Source organism: Fundulus heteroclitus, unplaced genomic scaffold, assembly GCF_011125445.2.
Source record: "Fundulus heteroclitus isolate FHET01 unplaced genomic scaffold, MU-UCD_Fhet_4.1 scaffold_106, whole genome shotgun sequence".
NCBI lineage: Eukaryota > Metazoa > Chordata > Actinopteri > Cyprinodontiformes > Fundulidae > Fundulus > Fundulus heteroclitus.
This window is the reverse complement of record NW_023396519.1, coordinates 810,132-835,441: the sequence shown is the minus strand read 5'-3', so window position 1 is coordinate 835,441 and position 25,310 is coordinate 810,132. Positions and strand designations below refer to the sequence as shown.

The following is a 25,310-nucleotide window of genomic DNA, read 5'->3' as shown; positions in this document are numbered from 1 at the left end:
ACTCTTTGGTTTCTGATCAGTGTAAGCAATGACTGAATTAACTAAACCTGGTCTGGAACAGGCTAGCTGCACAGATAACTTGTGTGCTAGCTACTGCTTTAGCGAAACAGAGTCAAGCCTTAAATCAGACAGGATAATGTGGAAAATCCCGGTTTAACCCTCTATCTTGGTTTTGTGAAACATCCCTCTGGTCCATCTATGTTGGACAGAGGGAGACGCCGTCGTGGGGGAATTGCGAGAAGTCTGCACGGCCCCATTCACTAGAACACATTCTAGTTTCTACAAACATACGACTTGATTTTCCGTCTGACCGGATGCCAAATCGGATCCAGAGTGTTTTGGACCCAAGTCAAACTACTGAGAGATGTTTGTTGTAGAAAACTGAAACAAAAGCCACTTGAACCGTTCATCTTTGGCCAAACGGTACCTATGTTACACATTCAACATCAACAAATATTTAAACTTGCCAGCATGTGATTTTACATTGTGCATATTTTATGTAAATTCATAACAAAAGGCATTTAGCAACCAGTTATGCGCCCCAAGCTTCCATCTCTTTAATTCATCTTGAGTAATCTTTGTTCAGTGTGTAAAATTACACACATAATGCATCAGTCCTTCAAATCAGCACCAATTACAGCCGGTTTGAGGCATCAGTGGAAACTAGATGAGGTATAGAGGGAGCGACGCCTGCTGCTCCAGTGAAAATAAAGAGCTCGATTGCACAGGCCGTAGTGTTTTCCCCACACCACAAAGCTCTATATGACATCGGTTCAGATAGAGTGCACAATAAGTACAGAAAACGCAGACCCAGCAGCCAGTCCCAGAGTGAGAAAGAACGACATGACCACGCCCGTGGCTTCAGCCTGCTCCCGGGGTACCACCTTCGGTCCATAGATCATAGGCAGCGTGCCCAGGTATCCGTTAGAGAGACCCAACAGGCAGTTGAAGATCACAGGGTACACATCACTGGAGAAGAGCACCGTATGAAGGTGGTCCCGTGGCTGGTAGTTACAGAACATGAAAAGTGGGACCAGCACGGTGCGACACAGCACCAGAGCAGGCAGGACGCGACTGGTGGGGCCGGGAATCTGCACCCAGGCCGTAGCCTGTCTGCCACAGAAGTCCGCCGCGTTATACAGGAGGAAACTGGTGAGGGGTACAAAGTAAGTTGTTGTTAAGGGGCTGCCGCTGTCCATGTTCACAGACTGGATCCCCGACGAGACGGCTGGGAATACCGAGACCGTGACGAGGAAGACGTAAAAGACACAAGCGCCGAGCATCCCGGCCTTCTTAATGATACGCTGCAGAGGAGGGACTCCAGCTGCAGCGCCGTGGTCCTCACTGAGCGTCCCAGCGCTGACGCAGCTCGACGGCAGCATGTAGTGTCTAACAGGAAGACAAGAAATTCAATTTCAATTTTATTTATATAGCGCCAATTCATGAAACATGTCATCTCGAGGCACTTTACAAAGTCAAAATCAGTCATATTATACAGATTGGTCAAAAATGTCCTATATAAAAGGGAACCAGTTGATTGCTTCAAAGTCCCGACAAGCAGCATTCACTCCTGAAGAAGCTACAGGGAGAGTCGTCTGCATTGTCCATGGCTTTGCAGCAATCCCTCATACTGAGCAAGCATGAAGCGACAGTGGAAAGAAAAACTACCCATTAACGGGAAGGAAAAACCTCCAGCAGAACCGGAAATCAGAAATGAGAGCTGTTGGTTCATTTATTGTCTCTTCAGGAGTTTAACATATGCTTTAAATAAAGCACATGAAAGTTTAAAAAGGTCAAATTAACAGAATCAGTGTGTGAGGAGACTCATTGTTAATTTAGCTTCTCTTACCTTGAATATGCAAACTTAGGCAAAAGCAAATAGCAGATGATGCAGAGCAGGATGAAGAAGTCAGCTATCAGGAAGTAGGCCAGAGCGTTGGTGGTTACGTCCGGAGCCAGACTTAAGGTCACTATTGATGCTAATGCAGTCAGGGTGCCCCCCATGGCCTGACCTAACAATAAAAAAACAACAATCAAGCTTATGTACCATGAAGACACTAAAAAGAAGTGAGTTATTGATAGAAAATAACTATTTTCTATCATTACTTAAAGCTTTCATTGTCAATATGTTAAAACAAAAACTTTATTGTTGGTCTTATCCATCAAATCCAACCGTTACACGGCTGCGTATGATCAATAAAACTTTATTAGATGAGACACAGTGACAGTTTTATTTAAAATTTGTGCCACAAAGTGCCACAGTTCAATAAATAATTTATTAAATGGTAACTTTTGTGTCTGTAATTATATCAAATTAAAACTAGTTTATCAAATATACACCAGATTTAAATAAATATGCCCTTAATTTATAGAAAACTCACACGTATAGAATAGATTTAATTCTTAAAATTATTACGGACTTCAAGGTTGTGTACAACAAGAAATCAAGAACTAACTTTTGTTATGAGCATGGCGACATCTGCTGGCCAACATTCACAATCACATTTGCACGAAGACAGCTAGGAGTCTTGAAACAATAAAAGGCACTAATATATACACACAGGTGCATCTAAAAATATTAGAATATTGTTAAAATCACTTCAGAAAGTGAAACCCATAGATTTATTACAAACAGAGTGGTTTCCTCTAATTTTGAGGATTATGGCTTATAGATAGTGCATACCCAAAATTCAGTCTTAGCAATTCAGAATATTACATGAGATCAACAAAAAATAAATAAAAAAAATTAAAAATAAAAGATATTTTAAACAGAAACTTCAGGCTTTTGAAAATTATGTCCAATTTCTATGCGCTCAATACTTGGTTGGGCCTCATTTTGCATGAATTACTGCATCAGTGCGGCGTGGCATGGAGGCGATCAGCCTGTGGCTCTGCTGAGGTCCACCTGGAAGCCCAGGCTGCTTCCACTACTAAAAGGAAGCATGAATACTCTGACATTTTGACCGTAGACTTTAGAAAACCAAGTGGGACCAACACCAGCAGATGACAAGGCATCCAAACCATCAATAACTGAGGAAACCTCCCACTGGACTTTTGTCGCCTCTCCGCTCTTCCTCCAGGCTCTGGGACCTTGATTCCTAAATGAAATGCAGACTTTACTTTGATCTGAAAAGAGGACTTCGGACTACAGAGAAACAGTCCAGTTCTTTTTCTCTGTATCCCAGGTGAAATGCTTGTAGCCCATGTGTAGGAGCCGTCTGTGTGTAGTAGCTCCTGGGGCAGTGACTCCAGCCTCAGTCCACTTCTTGTGAAGTTCTTGAATAGATTTTGATTGACAAACCTGTCAAGGCAGCGGATCCCCCTGTTGCAGGTGCACCTTTCCCCTACCACACTTCTTCCTTCCACTCAATCTTCTGTTAATATGCCTGGATAGAGAACGCTGACCACCCAGCTTATTCAGCAACGACCTTTAATGGCTTACCCTCCTCATGCAGAGTGTCGATAAATGTCTTTTGGACATCCGCTGAGTCAGCAGTCTTCCCAATGATCTTATAGCCTACTGACCCCCGACTGAGAGACCAATCAGAGGCACGGAAACCTGCAGGTTTTGAGTCACTTAGCTGATTAGGGTGTGACGCCACGAGTTTCCAATATTTCACCTTTTAACGATAACTTCGTTTTCTGAGACACTCAGTTTGGTGTTTTTATTCTCTGTAAGCCATAATTATCAGAATTACAAGGAATAAAGGCTTGAAATATTTCACTGTGATAAATGTATATTTTAGTTTCACTTTCTGAAATGATCGACAAAAATATTGAACTTTTTAACAATAGTTAAATCTTTTTAGATATACCCGTATAACAGCTAAGCTTCGATGTGCAAATAGAAGTTTCTTGACTGCTTGATTTTCCAGAAAGTCCTCATGCAAAATATTGCAAGACTGGCTTTTCTACAAAATAGGAAGCTTAAAAAAAGAGCCGTGTACAAGTAGAGAGTGTCATGAGTTCTACAAAATGCTGATTAGGTGGATTTAAGGAGGTGACAAATAATACTTTTATAAAACCAGATGAATTCAGCAGAGTTCGGCTCCAGCTTTGGAGAGAAACATCTCAGGTGACGCAGCCGGCCGCTGCACAAACATGTTTACGCTCATCTGCTACCTAACCTGGTAATTAAAAATAAAAGATGCCCCAAATGTGAATGTAATGATATGTTTCACGCCATGTGAAAAGAAAAAAAAAAAAAAAAAAAAACTACCCTGCAACAGCTCGTGTGTTTAACATATTTGAACATGAGGTTATCTAATATCAACATTTCAATTAATTCAAATACAACAAAAACAACTGAAGGAAAGATCTTTGGAAATGTTCTGTAAGACCTTAGAAAAAAGGCAATTTAACGCGAGTAACATATTAGGACGCTTCCACATTTGTTCGCAGCTAAAGCGGCTCAAATCCCAGATAGGCGTATCACATCAGAAGTAATTGATGAGAACATCGTTGCTCGTTAACTTTGAGGGAGGTTTTCCGAGTCTGACCCGCAGACATTTAATATCGTAAACTCCATGGTGGGGCAGGAAGAGCCGTCCGAGGTCTTCAGAAGGATTAGAGAAGCTTATGAGTCTGGGGGCATTTTAGGTCCTATTATTATGTTCCTTTCTTGCTAGATGCAAAGGGAAATTTTCTTTTATATGTACATTTGATGGATAATTATCCAAAATTATCTTCAGAGATTTTGATAAATCTCAAAAAGAATGTGAAATATTCAAAACAACTGTCAACATGTCAAAATCAGGCTGTTCAAGCAGATTCACCCTGAAAGCGTACCGCAAGATGCTAAAAGAAGTCCCTCAAAAAAAATAAAAAAATAAATAAACACATATTCCCCTTGAATATGTGTTATTCCAGATGCACATATATTTATTTAGCTAATTATTTATTTTTTTGAAATGCAGCACTTTTAGGACCTTAGAAATTCCGTAGGGCAAAATAAAAGTTATTGTGATATTTAGTTATGCAAACTGTCAATTGGGGTGTCTAACTCCAGTTCTCAATAGCAATTTTGCCTGTAACTTTTAGATGTGTCCTTGCTTCAAAATGCCAACATCAAATGTTCTGAATTACCTCCTCAGCATGCCATGCCAAGTTCTGCAGAGTCATTTCTTTTAGTGGTGTTGGTACGGGTTTGCATCTGAAAATTGCACTGCAGGAGTTCTTGAGCACCGGCGTTAGAAACGCCTGCTGCAGACGTTACACCGACAGCATAAGCAAACCAACCTGATATAAGAGCTTGAGAGATCCTCATGGGAAAATAGCCACTGATCCCGAAGACGCTGCCACAGAAGACGTTGGAGGCGCCGCTGATGACAGCAACACAGGCGAGTGTGCCGCCGAAGAACTCCATCCTGTGTTCTGAGACGTCCACCTTCACCAGCACGGTGGTCAGCAGGAACACAAACAGCATCACAACAAGAGACGAGAGGATTCGGACCTTTGGAGACAACCTGTTGAACGATCGCAGAAAGGAAACGTTGCTACTGAGATGAAACAAGAGGAGCGCACCTTCTTCACATTGCAACCACAGACTTCTAATGTACGTGATGAGAATTTTAATGTGACAGACCAATGAGAAGTTTTGCTGGATTGAAAAATAAATCAAAATAGGAAAGGTGTGAAAAGCACCTTTTGCTGCAGACAGCTGGGACTCCTTTCTGTACTAGATTTAAATATCTAGAGACAGACATGCCGTAACAGCTCAAACTAAGTGGGACTGGAGAAACAGCATCTGCACTTTTTAAAATGTTGACAGACTCCTAATTGGATTTAGAGCTGGTCTTTGACTAGGCCATTCCAACACATGATTATGCTTTCACTTAAACCCCTCATTTGTAGCTTTGGCAGCATGTCTAGGTTTGTTATTCTGCTGGAAGCTGCACCTCCAGCCCAGTCTTAGATCTAATTCTATCTCTAATACGTTTTTACCCCATGTATGGTATTCAGTGTAAAAAAAGTATATTTATAATGTTAATTCAAGTTTACAATTCTGTGGATTTTGTGTTTGCCCACCTTATAAACTCCCTATAAAATAAAATAAATATGTACTGTGACCTGCGTGTTAAACTGTGTTCATGTGCGTGTAGTTTTACTAACTTGTTAACAAGAAAGTAGTTGAGAATCAGGCACACCACTGACGGTACGGTTGAGGCAATGGAAAGGTAGCTTTCAAAGTAGTCCTTTGAAAAAGAGAGAAAATACATTATTCTTTAGGGATTGAGGGGAACAAGTTAAAAGGAGGAATAAGTAATAGACAAACAACACGTACACAAGCTGGAGTGAAACCCCGCTGAGTTTTACTTCCACAGGACAGGTCTATAATGTTGTATTCTGTTCAATTTCTGGTCCGATTCCCTCACTGGCTTCCATGTTAGCAGGCTGCTGCCAACATAAAATACCCAATGCTGCGCTCTGTTTTGGGAACCCTGGGAACGCTAATATGATTGGCTCAGGAACCAGGAAGTAAACACCGAAGTCGTTCCGGACTGTGCCTCTAATTTCGAAAGGAGAAAAACTCGATTAAGACGTTGTTCATGGAGACGATTGGATTACACTTTATTTGAAGCGGTCTACATAAGACTGTCATTACACAGTCATAAACATGACATAACACCTGTTATGAACATAAATGATTCATTATGAATGTTTAAGACTGTTGTCATTAATTGTCATTCGGTAAATTATGACACTATTAAAGCAAAGTTGACATTGATTAAAATGTCTGTGTTATGACAACTTGACATTAACAGAGACAAGGTTAAGTTTAGGGCTTGATTTGGGGTTGTCATAGTTAAGGGCTTGTCATAACAAAGACATGTTAAACAATGTCAACTTTGCTTTAATAGTGTCATAATTTACCGAATGACAATTAATGACAACAGTCCTAAACATTCATAATGAGTTATGAGTTATGTCATGTTTATGACAGTGTAATGTCAGTCTTATGTACACCCCTTCAAATAAAGTGTTACTGACGATTGTTGTTTGGGAACGTTGCTTCCATCCTGGGTGACAAGTTAGAATGATTTTAGTTAATCGCACAGTACATTTTATTCTTATCGCTCCTTTAAAGACAACAAAACATCATCCACCACTTTCTCATTATAATGTGTTATTGCCTTTCACATCTAAAAAGGGGATTTCTGTGAAATCTGAAAAGAGACTTTTCTAATCATCTGTCACCTGATTTTCATACTACCATGTCAGAAGCAGGGGCATCTTTAGAAACGCATAACTTTCCAGACACAGATGAAATCGAACACATTTAGCTTCTTCACCCTGCTACTCACACTGAGATCGGATCGCCCGCTGAGGTCGCTGCTGTTGCTAAGCTTGTAGACCCAGTAGTGCTTCGCCGTGATGAAGAAGTTCCAGGGCAGCAGGGAGCCGATGCCCATCAGGAAGAAGATGAGGTACACCAGATTGTACGAGTCCTCTGGACTGTAGCGCACAGCCAGAGGCGCCGAGGACGCTTTGGGAAGAAGGGCTGAGGTGTCGTCACCCTCCTCATCCTCGGTCAGGCTTTGGTCGTCGTACGAAGGCGGACGATAGGAGGAGTTGACGCTGGGCTGCACAGACCCTGTGCGGTCCATTTTCACAGGCGGGGTCCGGGGCAATCGGAGGGTGAAGATAAGGAAGGGATGAAAAGGCTGTGGATAGATGTAGAAAGTGTTGCTTAAGTGGACAATGAGAAATACAAGTTATTCAGAGGATGTTACTGTAATAAAAATGGGGTTTTAATTTGAAAAGTCACTTTACAAATCTTATTAAACCATTTCCTCATATTGTAGCTTCATATTATATCGTATTAAAATCTCATATTCACACCCCTTGAACTTTTCCACAAAAATACACAAGCTTCAGTGTATTTTATTGGGATGTTATGACAGACCAACGCAAAGTAGGACGTAATTGTGAAGAGGAAAGACAATATCACTGGGTTTTCGCCTTTTTTCCCCAGAAATAAAAATCCATAAAGTATGCCAAGTATTCATATTCAGCTCCGTTGACTCTAATACCTCTAAATTTAATCCAACATAACCCTTTCCATTTAGAGGAGTAAGCAGAGCCTGGCTGTGTGTAATTTAATCTCAGTCCTCAGAGGTTTATTAAGGAACATTAGTTAAAACAAACAGCATCATGAAGACTGACGAACGAGACAGACAGACAAACTGAGGCAAAACTGATGTTTCCAGGTATTCCTGATCCAGTCTGAAGGAGCCTGGGCTATTTTGCAAACCGGAATGGACAAAGCGTTCAGTCTTTTTTGATGCGGAGTCTTTAGATGTTAATGGAATCGTAGAGACGTACTTATAAGATATGTGTAGCTGTAATTGCAGCAAACGCTGCTACAACGAACATATTAAGAGGGGCTGAAGGCATGTTTTTGGTTCCATTTCACAATAATATACAACGTCGCTCAACCGCATGTGGGTTTATCACATGTATAAAAATACAGCAAAGTTGGTGGTTGTTAATGTGACAAATTGTGGAAAAACCTCAAGAAGCACAAAAGTCTGATATCCAGTTTTTAATTCTAATTCAACTCAGTTTATTTATGCAGCGCCGATTCACAACAATTGTCGTCTCAGAGCGTTTTGCAGGACTGATCAGAATCATCTTATTTGGCCACGACTGCACAGTCGGGTTTTGGTATTGGTGCAGATATTAGGCATACACGTATAAACCGCGTGTTTTTAGTTATCTTGTGTGTGTGTTTTAGTGTAAAGAAAAGAAAACGGGAAGTTGCGAGAGCAGTAGCTGTTTGCTCAGGCTGTGAGGTGTTCATCGGAGTGGAAACCGTTTCCGTGGATACTGATTTTAAGCAATCATCCCTCTATAGCATGAACCTGAACGGTTTGTGCGCAGGATGTGTGGCGTCAGCAGAGATCCAACATCTTGAAGTCAGAACAACTTAGAGAAGGTCTGTCAGACTAATTTCTAGATTGGGGCCACTTTGGCATCATGAAGTCATTAAAAGGGCTGATTGCTCGTGTATAGATGATACTTTTGATTTCATAATTTCATTCCAGTTCATATAGAAATTTAAATAAATGCACAGTAACATCAAAGTAGCACCAGTAAGTCCAATTTTATACAGTTTTTCTGCAAAAAAAAGTTGATATTGGGGCGATTACACTTTAAACTCTCATCATTCTGCATCACTTTTTCCTCTATTTGGACATTTCTGGGTTGTTTTAATGTGTTGTGGGAAAACTGACATCTTGTAGCAGGACGCTGTAACTACACAGTAAACATTTTTTTTTACATTCGCTACAGGAGGCACAGTTTCAGCCACTTTATACAATTTAAAATTACATAAGTCTCTACTTTATGACATGATATGCCTTTTTTTGGTTCTTGAGGGCCGGATAAATTGCCTTGACGGGCCGGACTCGGCCCGCGGGCCTCGGGTTTGACATGTGTGACCTAGACATTTGTCCTGTTGTGGTTGTTGCTACACTGGCACCACCTTCACCATTCAGTTTGATCACCTTTATTAGATCAGCATGTGTGCACCTCTCTCTCTCTAATAAGTAACCCAAGGACCTGCCAATTCAATCAGAGCCGACTCCTCCATCACACAAAGCATGTTTCCCCACATCCCGTGCTTTTTAAAAGGCATGTGATCGTTTGACTCATCCCTGCCGCTTCAAACAGGAGCGCCTAATCTCATCACACCAAAACACACGCATTTAACAGAGAAGCAGGCCATCACTCTGACTATTCTTAGGCAAACATAAAAGCTGATTTAGCAACATACCAAAAAGGGAAGTAATATTCACATGACGCTAAACCCTACTATTACTCAAACAGCAGACTGTACCACTATATGTCTTTAAATAAGAATATGGCACTGCGGGCTGCTATTACTTCTTAATGTTTTTTTTTTATCTGTTGGGCTTTAAATAGCTTTAATTAGTTTGGTGTGACAAACAAACAAAAAAAGGTAAACAGTAAAGGCTACGTACCAGGGGCCCGTTCTTCGTACGTTGCTTAAAACATCCGAGATCAAATGACACATCACAGATGATTTCACACCTGTTGTTTTTGATTAGTATGACGGGATTGAGTTATCTGAGATAACTGCGCGTTCATGCGTTTGTTTAAAAGGGGAAATGTATCGATAGTAGTTGTTTTGGCTGTTCAGCATGGCCAAAGAACGCCCACAGTTTTTCTCCCAGCAGAACAAGAGCTTTTAATGGAAGGTTATGCAGAATTTGAGTCATTAATTAAAACACCTCAAAGTCTGCTAAAGCCAGGAGAGAGGGCTGGCAAAAAGCAGCAGACAAATTAATGTGTAAATACTGTCCATGGTAGATGTTTCTATCACTTTCTACAGTATGAATTTTTGCATTTTAATAATCTCATATTTACTTTGTTCTTTTATGTCAGAGCCTCCACGGGACCCACTAGAACATGGGAACAAGTACAAGTGAAATACAAGAATATTCTACAAAATGGTAGCCTTTAATTATTATACTTTATTTTAAAGAGGCACTTGTTACGTCAAGAGATCCAAATTTCAGTGTCATTCCTTAGACACTGGAAGTAAAGGACACGTGCAAACTGGGAATTTTAACAAAAAAAAAAATTCTCTATCTATAAAAAAAGAAGTTCTTCCTTTTCCAAGTCATCCACAGTTTACACGGTAAAACTGTATTGCTCAGTATCTAGATAGTCCATCCATAGTTTTTTCTAATACAAAATACGGCTCGACAGGAAGCAAGCCTTTCAAAGTAAAACTAAACTTCACAACAAAATGGTCTGAACAAATCTTGTTACTGAATATGATAAAAAATAAAAAGCAAACCATCATACAAATAACTTAAATATTTTCTATTTATGGCTCTAACACCACCTTTTCCTCTATAAAAAAAACATTGTTAAATGATGTGCTTGTCTGTTTATAACAGCCACCAAGAAAAATCTCTCTACAATTTACACTGTCGCGCTGCGCTAAAGCGCAAGTCCAAGATGAGTTTCGAAGAACCAAACGATGCAAGATCATGTCAAATCGTCAACAATCAAATCCAGCTAACTGAGTTAGCGACGTACGAAGAACGGACCCTTGGCTAGCTAACGCGAGCGTTTGCTAAACGTTGCTCTCGGCAGCAAAACAAAGACAGAGAAGAAAGAAAATGTATCAGCAAACGTACCTCATCCCTAAAGACTCCGAGGCTTTCGGCTTTTCTGTTTCCCTGAAGGTGTTTTCCGACCACCAAAACTTCATTTGACAGCACGCCCGTCTCCCCGGTCAGCTGACTTTATTCTCTTCCCGATCTGCGAGCTGGCGTGTGTCGCCAGCTGCAGTAAACAACAGCACTTCCGGTTTTAAGACATGGGTAAAAAAACAAATCAAACGAACTATACTATATAACAATAAAAAAAACTATAATAACAATAAAAAACAATAGAATGGCCTACATTTATTTGTAAATATGAACTACTTAATATCTCATATGCGTACATTAAAAGAAAGAAAGAGACATCTTCAGTGTTACTTTGACAGGTCACAACGCAGGAGGTTCAACTTTTACAGCTTTTCATAATAAAAGCACGATTTGACCACACACTCCACATGAGCGCCTCACTGCATCAGCATCTATTCGAAAAGTTTATTTAATTCCGCAAGTCAATTTGAAGAGTATATCATATAGAGTTCTAACACAGAGAGTGGTATATTTAATTTCAAGCATTCTGATCATATTCCCATCATGGGAGAAGAAGTAAGTTCTGAACCAGAGACTTAAAAAAAGCTCAACATACCAATAAAGATGACCGGCTCAGCTCCGGGGACTCCTGCAGAATCTCTGGAGCTGATTCCTCATAAAATGAAGGACATTACAGACAACTCTGAGCATCCTCTCCACCAGACTGTCATACAACAACAACAACAGAGTGTCTTCAGCAAGTGGTTTCCACAGATCTGATGTAAGACAGGTTGCTACAGGAGATCCTTCCTGCCTGCAGCCATCAGCATCCATAACAACTCTTTAAAGAAACCGCTGTGATATGAGTTACAATAGCATTTCATTTCTATTTTAAATTACTACAGTTTTCTCGAATTGAGTGTAGTTACATCTACTGAAAGCTTGTTATCAACACACATTGTTGAACCAAAGCATATTCTCTGGGAGGATAGTGAGTCGGTCACAATAGTGGGTTCGGCAGCTGGAGTCATTGCTTCAAAGTCCATCTTGCAAAAACGTGTCCAGAACCGCGTTATGCCACCCCTGAAGCAGAGGAAATGTCAAGAAAGTGTCTTTCCTGGGCAAAGTAGAAAATTGACTGGACTGATACTCCATTATACAAAGTCATTTTTTTTCTAATGAAAGGAAATTCCTCCTTTCATGTGGAAATGAAGGCGCCATAGTCTGGAGAAGGAGTGAAGAGGCACAAGTTACAGTGTGAAGTTTCCACAGTCAGTGGTGATTTGGGTGGTCAAGTAACCGGTTTATCAAATCTAAAGTCAGGACAGCAGAGCACCAAGAAATTTTACAGCACGTCCTGCTTTCTTCTGCTGACAAGCTTCATGGAGATGCTGGTTTATTTTCCAACAAAACCACCTGGCCACGCTGCCAACTGTATCAACACCTGCTTTTAAGGCCTCATGTGGTGGATTAGTCAGCAAACTAGTCCAATCTCTCAGGTCTCTCTGGTCTGAGTATTGAAAAGAGAAGGAGGAGAAACACCAGACCCAACAAAGCTGATGAGCTTAAATGCCTCTATCAAAGCAACCTGGGCTTCATTAAACCTCAGCAGAGCCACAGGCTGATCATCTCCATGCCACGCCGCATTGATGCAGTGATTCATGCAACATAATGTCATTTTCAGCAGGTGGACATTATTGCAGTGGGAATACCTTTATTATTTGTCTGATGTAATCTTCAAAAATTCTGAGAAATTGATTTTTATTGTTTTCTTTTTATTAGCTGAAAGCCATAATCTACCACCATGTTTAGCAGTGACACTATTTTTGATTTGAAAAATTATACAGGATTTTGGCTTTAGCAGTTCACTCATGGTATGAGCATTTTTTTTACAGAAAACTGTAATTGAAAAATGAAAGCGAAGCTGTTAATATTAATGTGTTAAATATTTCATCATATATAGATGGTAAAATATATATGTGGCTTCCACCAGGCTATATTGGCCAGAAGATGGCGCTGTAGGACAGTCTATCCTGTCATTCTGCTCCTGTTGGAAGAAACAAGCTGGATGTTCTCTTCTCAGACACATGAGACACGAGATGGACCATTTTACTGCTGGAAAAAACACTCTGCAGAATATTTTCTTTTTGGTGACACATGAAACAACATCTGTCACCATCAAAAAAAGAACAAAAAAAACAAACAAACAAAAAAAAAACAGTGAGCCGATCAAACTTCCAGCTGTTAAATTTGACCCCCCTATTGTCAACATCAGGGAGAACCAGAGGTGTCAAATAACTCTTTGCAAGGAATGAAATCTGAGCCCCAACACTAAATATTGACTGATGTAAGATAAAAAAAATACTCAAATTAATATTGCAGTGTCTAACTCGAAAGTATGGGTTGGTGGGGGCCTGAGCAGATAGCCTGACTAATTAACCAGCTGGTATCAGCTTGTTAGACTCTCTGTGTTACTCTATAAGGAGCAGAACAGCAAAACGTTTGATATTATGTGCAAAAAGCACATTAACTTGACAGCTACTGCTAAACACAAACTTAGCAATTACAGGCCTATATCTTTGCTCTCTTAATTTTGAAAAATCTTGGAAAAGACTTTTGTCAAAAGATTGGATAATTTTATAGAAAAACATTCTTTACTAAATGACAATCAGTTTGGTTTTTAGAAGCACTCGTTCAACAGCTTTGGTATTAATGAAAATTACAGGAGACGTTACAGAATTTCAAAACACAAACCATACCGGTGGAGTTTTTATCGACTTCAAAAAGGCTTTTTATACACTTGATCACAGCATGTTGACAGCAAAATTACAAATATACAGAATAAGAGGTTTAGCATTAAACTGGGTTATTCAACAATATGTTGAATATGTGGGACAGGAATCTAAATTAAGTGCAATTTCATGTGGAGTTCCTCAAGGCTCTGTACTTGGACTTAAACTTTTTATTTTATATGTAAATGACCTCTATGATGCATCAAAGATATTGAGTTTTGTTCTCTTCGCAGATGATACACATTCTTTTGTCTGGTAGTAACTAAGAAAAACTAGGTAAAACTATTGAGCAAGAAATGGTGCATCTACAAAAATGATTTATCCAAAATAAACTCATTGAATTTAAGTAAAACAAAATGTATGTTTTATTATGAATTATGAAATATTAACTTGAATTTAAATGGCATTAGTATTCAGAGGGTATTGGAATTTAAGTTCTTAGTACAAATCTTCAAATTGTATGAAAAGGAAAGTGAAAATATTTAAGATAATAATATAAAACAGAAAATACATGTATGTGTATTTATGTGTGTGTAGATGTGTGTATAGATACATGTATGTATGTACATATATATATATATATATATATATATATATATATATATATATATATATATATATATATATATATATATATATATAATGTCTGTCTGTATATAGATATATTGCATCTGAAATGTAAATTTTTTGTCTGTTTCCTTTTTGTTCTCAAGTGTATAAGCAATGCTGTCTGATTTATGTTTTCGTTTTTGAAATACAAAAGAGGTAGAAGTTAATAAGAACTGTTCTTCTTCCTACTCCTATTCCTTTTTGCATGCAATGTGTTGTTGTCATTGTATTTATTGTTTTCATGGGTTGTGACAGCCATACTTAATATGATTACATTACCATGGATAAAAAGAATGAAAAATGAAAACAAACAAACAAATGTAGAGGTGATTATTTGAACTGTGTTGCATAAGTCCGTGTGTTAAAAGTACAATAAAAATTATTAATAACGTTATTACATCTAACTGTGGTAATCCTTTTATTATTTTGGCTGCAATGATAATAAAGGTTGCTTTTGTTTTTTTAATGTTTGGTATGATTTCTGTCTTTGGATTCTCATGTTTTGTATTATTTCTGTGATTCATTTAAGTTATTTTAACTCTTTGAATTTCTTAAAGCTCATTTGTGATCAGTGATATTCTAAATATTCTAGCATTCCAGGGCCAAAATCACTGCCAATGATCACCAAAACTTCGGGGAAAATATTCCGTGGACCTACAAAGACAAAAGAGGGACTTTTTATGAGGTGTTACTACGAGATAAATCCTGGATGTCGGCCATTGTTTTGTGACCTTAAACGCAGGCGCACTTGGGTTGTGCACCAGGCCGACGACCCAGAGCACACCAGCACGTCGATCAATGAACGTCTAAATAATAATAATTAAAAAAAACATGCTTCTGCAGTGGTCGAGTTAAAGTCTGGATGTGAATGTAGTTCAGATGCAGTGGCATAACTTTTAATAAGCCATTCATTCTTAAAAAAAACCTCAATGTGGCTGAATTCAAACAATTTTGGAGAGAGAAACGAGCCAAAATTCCTCCACAGCGAAGTAAAAAAACAAAAAAAACCAAAAAAAAACTGTCAGTCTTCACAAACACTTGATGGCAGTTGTTGTGACAACCAGTTATTAGGTTTAGACTGCCATTACGTTTTCACAAAGGGCCAGGTTGGTTTGGATATCTTTTTTTCCCCATCATAATTTAAATCATCATTTCAACACTGCTTTTTGAGTTTACTCGGGTTGATGATCTGAAACATAAAAAAAAACACAAAAAAAGCGGAGTGGTTAGAGCGCGCTTGCACTCAGAGAGGGATGCAAGTACCCGGTTCGATCCCCAGTCACGGCACTCTGGGTCCCTGAGCAAGACCCTTAACCCCAGATTGCTCCCCAGGCGCCGCACAGTGGCAGCCCACTGCTTCCCAAGGGTTATGGGTTAAGATGCAGTGAATTTCTCCTTTGTGAGATCAATAAAGTTAAATTATTATTATTATTATTATTATTATTAAAGATTTCTTCTTTAAGGGGAAAATACTTTTTCGCAGCCTTGTACATGCAGCCGGTTTGTAACTCCATATGCTGCATAAATGGGTTGTTGTGTAAAGAATGAAGGCTGCGTTTCAGACGTTATCAAAGCTTCGCATCACTCGAGCAATGGATGTCAAGTCACCTCTCAATAAGCAGTGCATTAATTAATTCCACAGGTGCAAAGTGTTGGGAGGCTTGGCCGCCACGCTATGGTGCACAATCAGTAACGGTGACTCACCTGGATATTTATTTCCGACTAAACAGCTTAATTTGACAATTCTCCATGCAGGCTCCAGTCATAAAAAGGACCGAGGTTAGAACCCTTGGTGTAAACGCCCGAATCAGTCCTTGAAGGGCACTATTAGTGTCTCCGAGACCTGTTAATGTGAGGGCCTGTCGGCTTGCCTGATAAAAGCCTTCGAAGCTAAATGGACCTAAAGGGAATTTCTCGGCGAGGTGTGAAGCAAAGTGGTGCAGGTTGAGCTGCTTCACATTTTCCATTAAAATGAGGCGTAATTGACGAAACAGATGCCATTTAGGGGCAATTCTGTCCAACAGAACCATTTGAGGAGCATTCAACAGCATTTCTTTCTAATGCGTTATTTGATTATACAATAACAAGCTTTTGATGGAGGTAAAAGAGGACAAAACACATATTCATGTTAAACTAAGAAATATAATTTATTGCATAAAAATTATATTTAGTTACAAGTAAGAAGGCTAAACAGGTATTTACAATTGGTACTTTACAGAGACAAAATAATGCCACTGAACCCATTTAGATTTTCTGTAAAAATGTCTGGATATTTGAACAAAGGCAGAGTTTATCTCCTTCGCGCGAGCCAACCAGTCGTGTTCAGCTTTAATAACCCAGCGAGCATGGCCGACGACCCAGCAGACGCCGAGAGATCTGCAGGCGAAAAACACTGTATAGTCCTCAGCGAGGAGGTTTCTGCAACGGGACTGGAGAAAGGAGAAACGCCCCGCGGTGCGTTCTGGTGTTTCTTCATGGCAAAGACCTGCAGGGACCTCACCGCGTAAGCCACGGCTAGTCCTGAGCCCGGTGCACCACTCTGTGTTTTTTAATTTTATTTTGTCATTTATGGCATCCCCGGTTAGGTGATGAATCCAACTCTTCCAGTCCAGATGGAGAATTTATTAGCATTTCCAAAAAAATAAAATAAAAATTAACCTTAAATACAAACGAAAAAGAAAGAAAAAGAAACTAAACCACTGTTAGACCACTTTAGGGTACAAAACATCCGAAACCCTGTGAATGTTCTGATCTGTAAAAATAGAAATACTCTTGGAGGAAAACAAAGAAGTCCAAAAAACGCTTCACTTTTCTTTTGTACTTGCATAGCACTTACAGAGAGAAATGACAGCTCCAAGTAACGTATACATTTTTCTTCTGCTTGCGTGTGAACATCAATCTGCCCCCACAAAACCCATTTACTCAAGCACGCTTAGTTCATTCACGTAAAACAGTTGCATGACTCACAGCTGAAGAGGAGGGATACTGGTCGCTGTTTTGGTTTCTGTCGTTTTAAAACCATAAACACTTGCTTTCCGTTTCTTGCGAGACACAAAACAGAAAGGAAAACCTAAATCTGTGGAGGATAAAAATTCAACTTTCTCATCTTGCAATAACTGATAGATCGATAATGATAATACAAATAGCTCGAGGAGCCTAACCACAGAGCAGGCAGCTTCGGAGAAGGATCGTCAATAAGCCATCAGTGTGAGATAAAGGAGGATAGAATGACTTACAAGACATAATTAAGCTTGTGTTGCGGTAAATTAACATATATGGTCCCTTGGTGCCAAATTGATTTCAGGTAAGGCTAATTTATTCTATAATCGTCTCTTTTCAGACACAGCAAAGCCCTGGGGCCTATATATTATGATGCCTTGCAAAAGTATTCTTCCACCTTGAACTTTTCCAAATATTGTCATGTAAGAAACTTGAATGCCTTTCATTGGAAATTGTGTTTTATAGCTATTATTGTGAAGTACAACAAAAATGATGGTTTTCAAAGGCTTTTACAAAAAAAAAAAAAAAAAAAAAAAATCTGAAAAGTGTGGTGGATCTACAGCTGCAAACCTTTGGGGTTATGTCTCGACCAACTCTGCACATCTACAGAGTAGAATACCTGCCCGTTCTGCTTTTCCAAATGGTTAAAGCCCAGCCGGATCAAATAAGTGGCATCTGTGGACATTTTTGTTCCTTCTTCTGTTCTGGGTCTGCACTTTTAACCTAAACCGTTTGATTCTAGCTCTGGCGTTTCGTTAAGGATTGTCCTGCAGAAAGGGGAAGCGCCACCCCAGTCTCAATTTTCCTGCAGCTTCTAACAGATCCAACATCCAATCAACTCTGACCAGATTCCTGCTCAGGCTAAAGGAAACATTCCCCATAAAATGATGCTGCCACCACCACCGCCATGTTTCACCATCAAGATGGTGAAACATATGGACTTTTGCATGTCTGACCGTATGTTTGTATGTGCCAAGGGCCCTACAAAGCTTGTTGCACATCTTAAATGGAATTTCTAATAGTTTTCTTTTTAAAAAATGTCTTTCTCATTGGTCTTCTCCCATAAGGAAAATATTTCTGGAGTCTCAAAACTGCTAGATAACCTGTGAACAGCTTCTTCCACCTGAGCACTAGGTCTGTGCACATCCTCCAGAGTTACCATGGGCACATTAGCTGCCTCTCTCGTTAATTTCAAGGATGGGATTTCATTGAGGGGAATCAGAATAAAAAGGGCTGAGCACATATCCACAGCACACTTTTACACATTTTTATCTGTTTTAACTCTCGAAAACCACGCATCATTTTCCTTTGCGCTTCACAACTATCAACTATTTTGTGTTGATCTGTCTCTCATATAAAATCACTTCCCAAGTTTACGGCGGGGAAAAATGTGAAATGGTTCAACGGCTGTGAGTGCTTTTGCAAGGCAATTGTACATTTTCAACAGTTTCACTAAATTAAGAGTAAGTGGATTTTTTTTTCCCCTTAACAGCAGCCATAATCTGTGCACTTCGCTTTAGGATGAAAACCAAATATTAATTCAAAAGCAGCTCGGTAACCTAAAGAAGCACAAACGGTAAAACAGGTCCTATATGATAACTCTGTTAATAACAATGAAAAAAAAGAAAAGAAAAGAAAACAAATGGAATCCACAAATATGGATAATAAATTAAAGAGCGTTCCCCAAAGGAAACTTTTAAGGGATGATGCAGTTTATTCTCAGCGGACAGGGAGCGCAGCAAAGCGATGGAGGAATGCGGGAGAGAGACATGAAAGAGAAACACCCCTGTGAGTCGGAGCGATACGCCAAGGCTTTGAGGCATTTGTTGGTACAATAAAAAGAGTCCGTCTAGTTATCTGCCAATCCTGAAACAAACTCTGCAATTTAATCTCCCTCCATTAAGAAGAGGCAGACCTGTTTTTTCCCCCCCTCCCTTTCAGCCAGAAGCGATATGACCGAAACCTCCAGGATCTGATACTTATCCGTCCGCAAGACGGGAATCCCTCGCCTGCATGTTTGCGAGCCGATAAACGACCGCTTTGTCCGTGTGTGTGTGTGCGTGTGTGCGTGCGTGTGTGTGTGTGTGTGTGTGTGTGCGGCTGCAGGCAGGTTGGTGCGGCCTGTCATTCACGTCCCACTCTGAAGGAGAATGAAGAAAACAAAAGCCTGCGCCATGAGATGAAATGGCGTTAAATCATTAAATCATGCACTTCCATGCTGCTACTGAAATATCCCCACGTTATCAATTAAGAGTGTGTTGACTAAATTGATTTCTGTAGTTTAATTTAAAACACTGTTATTAAATATGTACGAATAAAGTAATTTTTTCAGCACTCAATAACACGTTTCCGTCACAATCTTGACGGACTTTGCAGCATTTCTCCAACTTGGTAGCGCTCCATTCTGCAGATCCAATATTGCGTATTGGAGAACTGAAGCTGAATCAGGCCGGCAGTCGGACGGCACACACGGGGACGGGTTCTGGTTGAGACGTTAGCTACAATGGCTGGTCAGGAGTCAGCAGAAGAGTGGACAGTACAACCAAAACGCTCTGCTGATGAAACGATCCGTGCCGGCGTGTGCATATTCATAGGCAAGGGTTCTCGTTTTCATCACTGTGGTGGACAAAAAAGAAAAAAAAAAGAAGAAGAAGAAAAAAAAAAAAAAAAACCCGAAACAAAAGTCATAAAAATGTCTTGCTTGATCTTCTGTTACTCGGCCAATCAGCAATCCCCATCTGTTGTCATGACGACCAGCACTTCGCTTTTACCCATCTCCTCCAGCGCTGTCGCCAGAGAGACCAGGTCCGCGTCACCTTGGTGACACGCTTCCCATAAGTCCAGCAGCACACCTGTGGGGCTGGGCTTTGTGGCGAAGTAGTTCAGATACCTGTGTGAGACAGAGCAGAGGACACGCTTCGTTTCTGACTGTGACAAGAATAACACCACTAACAGGGGGAATCTCTGTTTGTCCTCATCCAAAATCCAAAATCTCATGGATAAATCTCACAAACACCTACAGGTGCTTACAGACTCACTTCCATACAGAAAAGCCCTATTACTATCTTCAGCTGTCACTTTATACATGTCAGATTAATTAATACTGAATATACTTCAGTGATGGTATCGAGGCGTTACTTGATTGCGTCTGTAATACGTTATCGGCTGGTTGTGGTGTTCTTTCTACATCTCTCTTTGCAGGTGAAGAAGCAGACAGAGGATGTTGTATCATTGTCTCTCTTTTCTCTCCTCTTTCTTTCACCTTAATACAATGTGAAAGAATTATAAAGTCCAAAGGTTACCCTCTACAATACATCGCAATGATTATGGGCCACAGCAAATAAACACCCAGATTCTCGGAAACTCTGACCGATAAAACGGATTTTACTTACAGAAATGTTTCATGATGGGTAAGTCTGCATTTTTTTTCCTCTCTTCCTCTTAAAACTGCTGGTGAAACGTAACCTGACCCTAGCCAAATGAATTTCGCTCCGCCTAGCTCCACTCATACATCTGGAACAGATCCATAGGAATTGCCTTTATTGAAGGCTGGGCCTTATCAAAAATCCTTGCATATGATTGGATAAGCCACTTGTCTGTCATCTTTATCGACGTGCTATTTCAACCACTCACACCGAAGCTAACCCGTGACGCTGATAAGAGCGACGCAGGAAAAAACAAAACTTGCCAAATTCTTGCTATTATTTATTTTCATTTATTATTGTTATATTTGTTCAAACCTCTGGCGATTGTTCATTGAAAGTTGTGCTTATTTCCTTTTGTATATGATAAAGAATATTCTAATAAAGATTATTTAAAAAAACAAAACTTGTCAAATCCGGTCGGGAGAAGGGCGAAAACATGGTTTCCACCAACAAAAGCCTTCAGAGCCGTTCTCTGATGTTCTTTTAATGAAACAATATCAGATAGATTGGACAACACGGAAGAAATAGCAGCATCAATGTTAACGCTTGCTTCCTCGATGCGAGCCGCCATTGCTGTCTGAATCAAAACAGTCTCACGTCACGGTCGCTTCTCCACTACGTCACATCTATGAAACTCCAGCGCTGCGTCCTGATTGGCTAGACAATAAAATTGGTTGAAGAAATCACTCTTTATGGGAGATGTCCCAGATGGATGTGAGTGAAGCTAGGCGGAGCAAAATTCATCTGGCTCGTCAGGTTAGGAGAAACGTAACCTTGACCGCCAGTGTCCATCGCGCTAAAACCGTCCAACATTAGCACGTGAGACGGATGCTGACCTGTCAAAGCCCAGACTGCGAGCCAGGAGTCTCCAGTCACACCCCCGGGCGCTGGGCGCATCCAAGCTGGCGCAGATCTTCTGACGGATGGAGTCCGGCAGGCGAAAGGCATACGGTCCCACCTGAGAGGATGGCAGGCAGGTGCTTCCCGACGGGAGCGGCGAGTGAGGCGGGAGGGTCTGGTTTGACAGAGGAGTTCAGAGGCAGCGAGGTTAACCACGGAGGAAACGCGCGCGGGGGTGTCGGCGCGGGCCGAGAGTTGCTGCAGTGGACTATTACCTCCTGGATGTCTGTGTGCAGCTGGAATATCTGTCCCTCCCCTTCCACCTGCCGAACGCAGATCTTGCAGGCGAGCTGCGACACGGCCAGGCTGGCTCGCTCCAGGCTGAAGGTGCAGTGTAAAGGTCGCTGGCTGCCGCTCCAAATGTGGTAGAAGGGAATCTCCTGCCGAAAACAAAGACACCTTTAGAAACTTCTCCTGGCTGCAGCACCAAATCCTCTACGGGAGCGTCATTTCTGTTCAGGGAGTGCGTACAACTGTTTCATGCAACTGTCTGTCTGCAATTCATCACAAGAGCCCATCAATTAGGACCACTGTCAGGTTTCCTGTTGGTTTATCCTATTTTTGCAGCGAAGAACATTGAGTGTGGAGGCACAGCGTTTACAGCAGGGGTGTCAAACATGGGGCCCGCGGGCCGGATCCGGCCCGCCAAACAATTTAGTCCGGCCCTGTGGCTAAATGCATTATCCTTATAAATTTTTTTTTTTTTTTTTTTTTTTTTTTTTTTTTTTTTTTTTTTTTTTTTTTTTTTCCCCAGTGTCCTGTCTGGCAATGTGGCAATAAGATGCCACAAAGAGCTCATCAGATTTGACTTTCACAAGTGGACAAGATAAAAGGAAGAGAATGATAAAACAATTATTGAAAAAAACATGTACTTCGTTTAATTGAGAATATGCAGTTCCTATATTGTCCACGAGGGGCGCTGTGTTTTAATTAGCAGATTAAGCTTCAAGTGTGGAAAAATTCAAATAATTTCTTAATTTTTATCTGTTTGATGTATTTTGTCATGCAGGAAAGTGTTTTTAAGTTCCAAAAAATGTGAATGAATGTTTTTCAACATTGTACAATCACTGTGATCAGTTCTTATGCATAATGCACTTAAGTAAATGTTTAACTGAGTAAAAGTATTGTTGAAATTGCACATACTTTTCTTAAAAACGCTGAGGTTATTCATAATATATTGTGTAAAAGTGAAATTAACTTAATATAAAAATCAACAAGTCCACATTTATTAGTTCTATTTAATCTTGCAATGAGTTAACTCGTGTGGCCCTCTTGAGATCAGATTAAGCTGTATGCGGCCCCTAAACCAAAATGAGATTGACACCCCTGGTTTACAGACACTGTGAAAGAAACTCCACAGAATATACTCTCTCAATATCCAAAAAACACGCTCCAAATACATTCTTATTCGCCAAATTTCCAAATTTTTGCTGATGTGGTGTTTTTGCTCGTTAACATCTATTGTTTTTCAAAAGCTTTGTGAATTTCTTTTCTATTCCAAACAAGCCAATTTCTTCCCCAGACGGGGAGAATCAGTTCAGGAATCACACGCGGGTCTTTGTTTGTAACATCAAACAAAAACAAGAAAACTTTATTTGTCTCGTGAAGAGATGATCCGAGAAGCCGACGCAGAAGTTCTGCAGTGAAGCACCTGGTACTTGGCCAGAAGTTTGCTCCTCCAGTGATTGTGAGGAATGTCGTGGATGGACAGGCGGAGGTTGTGGTAGCTGTCTTTGAAAAGCAGTGGCTTGGGGACCTCCAGTAAAACTCCCCCCAGGCTCCTCTCCAGATCCAGCACCTCCTGCACGCAGACGGAAAAGCAGACAGGCTTTAGGAACAGGCTGGCCTAATCGCTTTAATCAGGGTTGCTGCCCGTAAATGTGCTGCAGTTTGCAGGGTGCAAGAACAAATGACGTAAAAGCTTTAATTACGCTCTCTTAACGTGGTTTGTGAGCGCTTCATACAAAAATGACTATATTTCAGTATTTACCTGCTCACAGTTCAGTTTGCTGCCCTCTTTATTTTTAGTACGAGGTTTGTATTATTTTTCTACTCTATTGGTTTGTTGTTTCTTGAGGGATTTGAAGATTTAATATTAATGTGTTGAAATTTAATTTGAAAACGGAGCTGCAGAAAGACTGACAGAGACCGTGTGCCACTGCTGCCAGGAGCCACTATGGAAATAAGGTATATTAGCTTTTATTATTATTCTGATGCATGCCTCAATGTTTCACCTATCGTGACATTTGTTTTATTGTTTGAGGTTTTTATTTTATTTCAAATGTAAACGTCTATCAGACGGAGCGTTTCTCAGTTTTTTTGCATTATTTGCAATTATTGGTGCAATTAATCGTGTCTTCCTTTCCTCTCAATTTTCTTTCTTTTCTTTGAAATCATACCGGCTTCGGGGATTCTCGCCGTCTCTTTCCCGCATGGGTTCATCGACGGAGCGATTGATGCTATTAACCTTTCCGTATTATGATTTTTGGCTGGAAGCTTCGGTCATCGAGGAACGGCGTCCTGGAGGGTTCAGATGCTTTCATGCCTGAACAAACCTTAGATGATTGCATCCGCTGGCAGACTCATGCAGAATTTGGCCACTGGCAGAGGAAATAACCTGACTATTTGAAACAGGTGTTTTACGACAGACACGTCTAAAGCTGGCAGATCAACAGGAGTTTTCCACCTCTGCCATGTAAGCACTCCTGGTTCAGTGCTTCTGTGTTTAGCTGGGTCTTCTAGACAGCTTCATTGGCAAAGCTATTGCCGCCGTTAACTTTGCATACGGTCCCTTATTTTTCTCCAGCATAGAAATTCTTCACATTGAAAGGAGTCTGGTTGGCATCTAATCAGGATGCCTCTAATGGGTGCCTCCCTTTGGAGGTTTTATGTGCACGTCCCACTGGGAGGAGACTCTGGGGGAGATACAGAACTCGCTGGAGGGATCGCATACCCCGTCAGGTCTGGGAACGCTTTGGGATCCCACAGAACGAGCAGCAAGGACGTCGCCAGGGAGAGGGATGTCTGGTTTTCCCTCCTGGACCTGTCGCTCCCACACGGCACGATCTCGGCTAAGCGGGAGACAACGGATGGGAAGAAATTACCCAGAGTGCTTCTGTGCTCACATCTGTTGTTCTATTGCCATACGCCCTTGGCGGACCTCTTTCTGACATTAAACTACGCTCTGATTCTTTTTTTTCTCCCCTTTTGTATCTGAATAAGCAAACATCCCACATTCTTAGAAGACGATCAAACTTGGCGAAACATTAGAGCAAAACAAAAATGAACAACGTAGTTAACAGTAGCCGTAAGGCTTGACATGTAGACTGCTGATATTAGGAGGATTTTTAATATCATTTTCAAGAAAAAAAGAAATAAATAAATAAAAAGTTCTAATAAAGTGTCTGATCAACATT

The 25,310-nt window shown here is 40.4% G+C and overlaps 2 protein-coding genes across 4 annotated transcripts in view; both read right to left on the bottom strand.

Annotated features, from left to right (window-relative positions):
* Positions 1–393: 393 nt before the first annotated feature.
* LOC105923319 (equilibrative nucleoside transporter 3) lies at positions 394–11,326 on the bottom strand. The gene is made up of 6 exons (XM_012859222.3): positions 11,175–11,326; positions 7,305–7,664; positions 6,112–6,194; positions 5,239–5,465; positions 1,850–2,012; positions 394–1,389 (listed from the first exon to the last, which is right to left on the bottom strand). Exons 2-6 carry the CDS (start codon positions 7,605–7,607, stop codon positions 774–776), a joined length of 1,392 nt encoding a protein of 463 aa, XP_012714676.2. The 5' UTR covers positions 7,608–7,664; positions 11,175–11,326; the 3' UTR covers positions 394–773.
* A 5,365-nt stretch (positions 11,327–16,691) lies between these two features.
* The window catches only part of unc5b (unc-5 netrin receptor B), a 106,985-nt gene continuing 98,366 nt past the window's right edge, over positions 16,692–25,310 (bottom strand). For all 3 annotated transcript variants that reach the window (XM_012859203.3, XM_021314706.2, XM_036128635.1), the window contains 4 exons: positions 23,546–23,695; positions 22,110–22,274; positions 21,831–22,009; positions 16,692–20,459 (listed from right to left, as the gene is read on the bottom strand). In XM_012859203.3, the coding sequence (XP_012714657.2) occupies positions 20,294–20,459; positions 21,831–22,009; positions 22,110–22,274; positions 23,546–23,695 (660 nt within the window). In that variant the 3' untranslated portion in view covers positions 16,692–20,293. The remainder of the gene's footprint in view (positions 20,460–21,830; positions 22,010–22,109; positions 22,275–23,545; positions 23,696–25,310) is intronic.

Excerpts from the sequence above, each read along its gene's own strand:
- LOC105923319 (XM_012859222.3), bottom strand. The coding sequence starts at position 7,607 with ATGGACCGCACAGGGTCTGTGCAGCCCAGCGTCAACTCCTCCTATCGT. Across the intron at positions 6,195-7,304 it reads GCGGGCGATCCGATCTCAGT|GACTACTTTGAAAGCTACCT; the intron begins GTGAGTAGCAGG and ends TCTTTTTCAAAG. Across the intron at positions 1,390-1,849 it reads CCTAAGTTTGCATATTCAAG|ACACTACATGCTGCCGTCGA; the intron begins GTAAGAGAAGCT and ends TCTTCCTGTTAG.